Raw genomic sequence first — 6,368 nt, 5'->3', positions numbered from 1 at the left:
AAAAAGAACCAGTCAGAAATTAAGCATACACTGACTGAAATAAATAATAATATACAGTGATTCAACAGTAGACTAGAGGATCGCAAGAATCAAGTCAAATATTTGAAATACGAGGAAGCAAAAAACACCCAACCAGAAGAGCAAAAAGAAAAAAATATCCAAAAATATGAAGGAGCCCCTGGGACAAATTCAAGCGTACCAACATCCAAATTATGGGGGTGCCAGAAAAAGAGAGCGAGCAAGATATTAAAAACCTATTTGAAGAAATAATGGCAGAAAACTTCCCCTACCTGGTGAAAGAAATAGACTTACAAGTCCAGGAAGCGCAGAGAACCCCAAACAAGAGGAATCCAAAGAGGACCACACCAAGACATATCATAATTAAAATGCCAAGGGCAAAAGACAAAGAGAGAATCTTAAAAGCAGCAAGAGAAAAAGTTAGTTACCTACAAGGGAGTACCCATATGACTGTTAGCTGATTTCTCAACAGAAACTATGCAGGTCAGAAGGGAGTGGCAAGAAATATTCAAAGTGATGAAGAGCTAGAACCTACACCAAGATTACTCTACCCAGCAAAGCAACCATTTAGAATTGAAGGTCAGATAAAGAGCTTCACAGGCAGTCCTCGGGTTACGTCGGACTCGATGTACATCGTTTCGTGGTAATGTCGCCATCCCCCATTTATTAAACAAAAAAACGTTCCGTCATTTCGATGTATGTACATATGTGCTTTATGTTTTTTATTATTTATTTACCACAAGTAAAGGTCAGGAATTGTTATCTTTCTTTTAAATTCTTTTTACTGTTTCACTTCATTACTGCTGTGTCTGTGCTCCATGTGAGTGACGTAGGTGCTTATGTAGGTGGGTTCCCAACTTACGGTGAAAATCCCATAGAAATAAACACAGGAAAGCAGCCAAAATGCAAAGACAAAGAAACATGTCACAAATGTTTCTTTCGCGCCGTAGGAACAGATCACTGATGTAACCTGAGGACCTACTATATTATATGAAATGCTGAAGGTTATTCTTTAAGAAGAGGAAGAAGAAGAAAAAGGTAAAGATAAAAAATTATGAACAACAAATACATATCTATAAACAAGTGAATCTAAAAATCTAATGAATAAGAAATCTGATGAACAGAACTGGTGAATGCAACAAGTGAATCTAAAAATCAAGTGAATAAAAAATCTGATGAACAGAATAAACTGGTGAATATAATAGAATCAGGGGCATAGAAAGAAAGTGGACTGACAATTCTCAGGGGCAAAGGGGTGTGGGGGTGCAGGAAGAGACTGGACAAAAATCATACACCTATGGATGAGGACAGTGGGGCGGGGGTAAGGGCAGAGGGTGGGGTGGGAACTGGGTGGAGGGGAGCTATGGGGGGGGAAAAAAGAGGAACATCAGTAATAATCTGAACAATAAAGATTTTTTTAAAAAGATTATAGAAGTTTCAAGTATACAATATTAGAAAAAAGAATCAAGTTATCTACTTAAATTAAAAATAAATAAGAATCTACTGCACTAACAATAGTTTTAAGAAGTGTTTTACAATTAAAAATGTTTAAGCCAGAAGTAAACAACACTTCTCCCCTCTTTTTACACCATTAGACAACTGGGTTCAACATAGCTCAGTGATTTGTTCAATCATATAAACTCAGTGATGAAAGAAATCAAACTAGAATCTAGATCCCTGGAGTGTTAATACAGCCCACTGTAACACTTTCATGCTACTGAATTTAACCAAAACTTAAATCCCCAATAGTCATAGAAAATAATGCCTCTAGAAGAAAAAGAGCATAAAAAGAAAATGTAATTAAAGGCAGAAGAACTGTCAAATTTCAGAACACATAAAAAGACAAAAGAAAGGTTGAACAACCAATTCAAAACATTTATCTGGTAAAGTTTCTGCATTTCTACAATAAGCCTCAAAATTGTACTGTCAGTCCTAAAGCTTCAGGTACTTTGAAAAGAAAGCAGTCCTATGAAGCTATGAATAACTGCTACAGACTAGTGTGATTCAGTAAATCCTTGAATTTAAATACTGAATTAAAATTTAGTGTTTCTGAAGAATCCAAATAATATGGATGTTTGGACTATTTCCTTTATTAAAATTTGTTTTAAATTTATATATCTAACAATAATTTTTCTCCCCCCAAAAGGGATGCATTTTATAATAGACTAGAGGCCCGGTGCATGAAATTCATGCACGGGTAGTGTCCCTAGGCCTGGCCAGCGATCAGGGCCGATTGGGGCCTTCCAGCTGCCAGCCGGGGCCTCCCTTCCCCCGCTGCCAGCTGCCGACTGGGGCCTTCCTTTGTTCAGCGCCACCCCCTGGTGGTCAGCGCACGTCAAAGTGAGCAATTGGTCTCCTGGTCCAACTCCCATAGGGGACAATCTGCATATTAGGCTTTCATATATATATATATAGATAGCATGATAGAATCTAGGAGTATAATAAATCTTGATTATGATTTGGTCACTTTTTCACCAACAAGAGGACTAATGGCAAGAGTCCTTCAAGATCTTGTCATCAGGGGGGCGAAAGTCAGTATTTTACTAAATTTTAACTTGGGAACATTTTACCATCCCTTTTAAGCCACAAACAGGTAAGAAAAAGAAACTATAAAAAGTAGACCCAGCCCTAGCCAGTTGGCTCAGTGGATAGAGCATCGGCCTGTGGGTTGAAGGGTCCCAGGTTCAATTTCGGCCAAGAGCACATGCCTGGGTTACAGGCTCGATCCCCAGTAGGGGACATGCAGGAGGCAGCCAATCAATGATTCTCTCTCATCATTATGTTTCTCTCTCTCCCTCTCCTTTCCTCTCTGAAATCAATAACCAATTGTCATTTCCAAGTTGTAATATAGAACATGTTTGATTCTCAACCAATAAAAATATATTTTAAAAAAGGTAGACCCAAATAAAGACATAACTGAGACAATCACCATATAGATGTATTTTAAATGTGGATCTAATCCTCAAACAGATTATAAAATAAAACAAACCATCAACCAAAAAGCAACAAGTTAGGAAGTAGAAGCTAAAATAAAATACCAGCCTTTACTTCTTTGCCCAAAATAATTTGATTATTTAATCAAATTCAGCTTCGCAGATAATTATCAAAACTGGCTAAAATGTTCTTAATCAAAAGTAGCACACTTAAGATCACAATAATCATGCAATTATGAACCTAAAGTTGAACCATATAAAAAAAGCTCCCTTGTCTAAAGTCCAATTTCTGAAACTCTGATGTGAATGATCACTTGTCCCTCTAGCCCAAGCAATAAAAGATATTTAATAAATAAAGTTAAGTATTGGTTAGATAAGATTCCTATTATCCTATATATTTTAAATCAAACTACTTTTCAGATAATTCAAATAAAATTAATATTAACTCTTAAACCACAAAGATATATGTGTTATCATACAGATGTATCTTTGGCCAAAGTATTCCCTATGTCATGCCACATTGTTTTTAAAAGCCTGCAAAAAGACAATCCACGGTATTCCAACACAATTTATTATGGCCTAAGCTATTAGGATAAAAAAAATTTTCTTTCTGTTGCTTAAATCCTTCATGGTTCAGATAAAAAATCCACTTAATTAAACATTCTTATTTTCTCAAAGATAGACTACTAAAAAAAATACTGTAATTTTTGAAAGTAAAAATTGCTAATTATCAAAAGCATATTACAATACTAGTTAGCCATAAGCCAAAATATAAATTATTCACTGATCTAGTAAAATATACCCTAATCAAACTAAGCTCAATTTAACCCCAAAAGTTTCAGGCCACAAATCCAAACTCCCTTTGCAAAGATGAAATAACCCAAATGCCTAAAGGTTGGACTTGAGAGAAAGGTTTACAACCCCGTGTGACAAAGGGGCAACTCTGACTCATAAGTATACTGCAAAATTTCTAGACTGACTTCTCAGAAGCAGACTACTTCTTGCTGACCACAAACAGCAGTAACATCTCTACACTTTAAAGAATTGTTCCATGAAGCATAGTGAGAAAACAAAAACAGAGTCAATAAGAATACTGATGTTAATTGCCAGAACTCATTCCTTCACAAACCCTGTTTTTACAACAGCAACTCCTTATGATTGGGGAGTGAAAAGTTGCTGAACTCAACAACCCCTTCAGTTGAACAAACAGACCCCTCACAGAGCTGTCCAACGCTGCCCAAACTATCCATCCTTTAGTCGAATCAGTCAGTTTCATGAATTGTAGGATATATCTTCAAGTCCAGTGCTGACTCAGAGGGTAGCTTGTTCCCTAGAGAAAACAACCAACAAAAATCAGAACAGCTACTGCTCATAAGTTCTTTCAACACCCAAGTGGAAAAGACAACTTATTGGGTCCAAAAAAAAAAAAGTTAAACTTCGTTTCAACTTTAATAGTAGCCAATAAATTGAAGGCATCTATAAGCCCACGGCAGTTGTTGTTTAAAGCTTTCACTTAGTTAAATGTTAAATAGGTTTAAAAAGCTTACAAGAAAAGCTATCACAAAACCAGAGGGCTTCTCATTCAAGAAAATCTGCAGAGAATATAAATGGAAAGTATTCCAATGGCCAAAGCTGTTATTTTAATTTTTGAAAAGCAGCTTTCCTAAGTGTGCATGTGTGTGGAGTATGAGTGGGGTGTGATTAAATGTCTCCACCCAGAAGTAGTCTACATGTCAACATGCACAGCCTTTGAGCTTGAAGATATATCATAACAAAACAAGGGAAAAGGCTTTTCCATTTCATGAGTTAAGAGTTTTGTCTACAATAATATGTTATTATGGAAATGGGAAGGAAAAACTCAATGAGAGGCAACCAAAATGCTCAAGCAAAACTTTAGAACACTGAAATGTCATTTTGTCTTTTTACATGAATTAAGTTAAAGGGTTTTCATAAAACGAACATGTAACTAAAGACTGCCTCCAGAAAAAATCATGATGGTTACTGGTATAACTTTTCATTTTAAAAATTTTATTAATTCTATTATTTATTTAAGTGTGAAGGAAAATTCTAATCAAAAATTTTTCTGACCCTGGCCGGGTAGCACATTTGGTTAAAGTGTTGTCCTGTTATATCAAAGTTGTGGTTCAATTCCCAGTCAGAGCACATCCAAGAATCAACCAATAAATGCATAAATAAGCGGAACAACTCTCTCTCTCTCCCCTTCTCTCTCTCTAAAACCAATCAATAAATTTTTTTTAAAAAAGACTTGAAATCATGATTTCTCAAAAAAGGTTTTCCTTTTCATTTCCAAGTTGTAATATGGAACATGTTTGATTCTCAACCAAGAATCTCAATGCCTTAGAGGTCAGATTTATGGAAGACAAAACTAGTAATGACTAGATATTGTCTTAAAAAATGCAATCATTTGATAAAGGCATCGGACACTTAGGTAAATTTCTGGGAAGTTTTGGTTCAGTTAGTTTTAAAGTAATTCCTCACTTTCCCAGTCTTTCTCAGAGAAAGGAAAGTTCAGTCTTAATGAGCTAAAACAAAACAGCCTATTGTATATAACACCTGTAATATACTGTCCTTGGGAGAATTCACAAAATAATCACAAATTATTTTCTGCATTTTGTGGTTCAGATGAGGAATATCAGTTGAGAAAAGCTGCAAACCCTCCGTTTCCTTAGCCTGGGTACTAGTTAAGTTCCCTCTCATAGGCCTTCTGTGCCAATGGTTTTCAAATTGTATTAAGCAGAACACTACACTTCCAGAAATGCTTCAGGATCTGCAAATTCTTGATTTGAATTTCTTTTATCTATTTTTTCAATCAATAATAAAATCACAAATGCAGGTCCAAACTAGTATGCATTCATTTTTTAACATACTAGAGATTATCACCAATATACTTGTGTTGAGTTAGGATATTTTCATTAAGTCCTCAGAATAAAGCCTCTCCAGTCACGTGTGTGTGTGTGTGTGTGTGTGTGTGTGTGTGTGTGTGTGTGTGTGTTTTATTAGGAAAGTAGTGACTCTGAAATAATCAACATTTAAATGCACATGTACTCAATAAAAATGAACAAACTGGTACACAACTTATTCGTGTGAATCATGATTTTCATGTTCTATATAACTGAAAATACAGAAAAGGAGGCTGAGAAATATACGACTATTATCCTTTTCCCACCAATGGTAAGCTATTGCATTCAACAAAATACCACCAAGACTTGTTATTCTCACTGAAAAACTTCATAAGTAAATTTAAACCTGACCCTGCAAATGCCAGTTTTATCTGCTTTATATAATTTCAAATCAGGGGATTACACATAGACTTTACAAGAGCTCTGCTGCTTTTTAAAAATGTTTTAAAACCAGTTTTAAGTTCTAAGTTTTGGTATTCCTGGTTCACAGGTCCTC

General features: G+C 35.5%; 1 protein-coding gene across 4 annotated transcripts in view; it reads right to left on the bottom strand.

Annotated features, from left to right (window-relative positions):
• The window catches only part of PAN3 (PAN3 poly(A) specific ribonuclease subunit), a 154,974-nt gene that overhangs the window by 75,734 nt on the left and 72,872 nt on the right, over positions 1–6,368 (bottom strand). For 2 of the 4 annotated variants that reach the window (XM_014548553.1, XM_014548552.1), the window contains one exon: positions 4,164–4,281. The exons of the other annotated variants lie outside the window; for them this stretch is intronic. In XM_014548553.1, coding sequence (XP_014404039.1) covers positions 4,164–4,227 — 64 coding nt within the window. In that variant the 5' untranslated portion in view covers positions 4,228–4,281. The remainder of the gene's footprint in view (positions 1–4,163; positions 4,282–6,368) is intronic. 4 annotated transcript variants of the gene reach the window in all.

Source organism: Myotis brandtii, unplaced genomic scaffold (assembly GCF_000412655.1).
Source record: "Myotis brandtii unplaced genomic scaffold, ASM41265v1 scaffold513, whole genome shotgun sequence".
Taxonomy (NCBI): domain Eukaryota; kingdom Metazoa; phylum Chordata; class Mammalia; order Chiroptera; family Vespertilionidae; genus Myotis; species Myotis brandtii.
The sequence above is the reverse complement of the archived record's forward strand: the minus strand, read 5'-3'. Positions and strand labels throughout refer to the sequence as shown.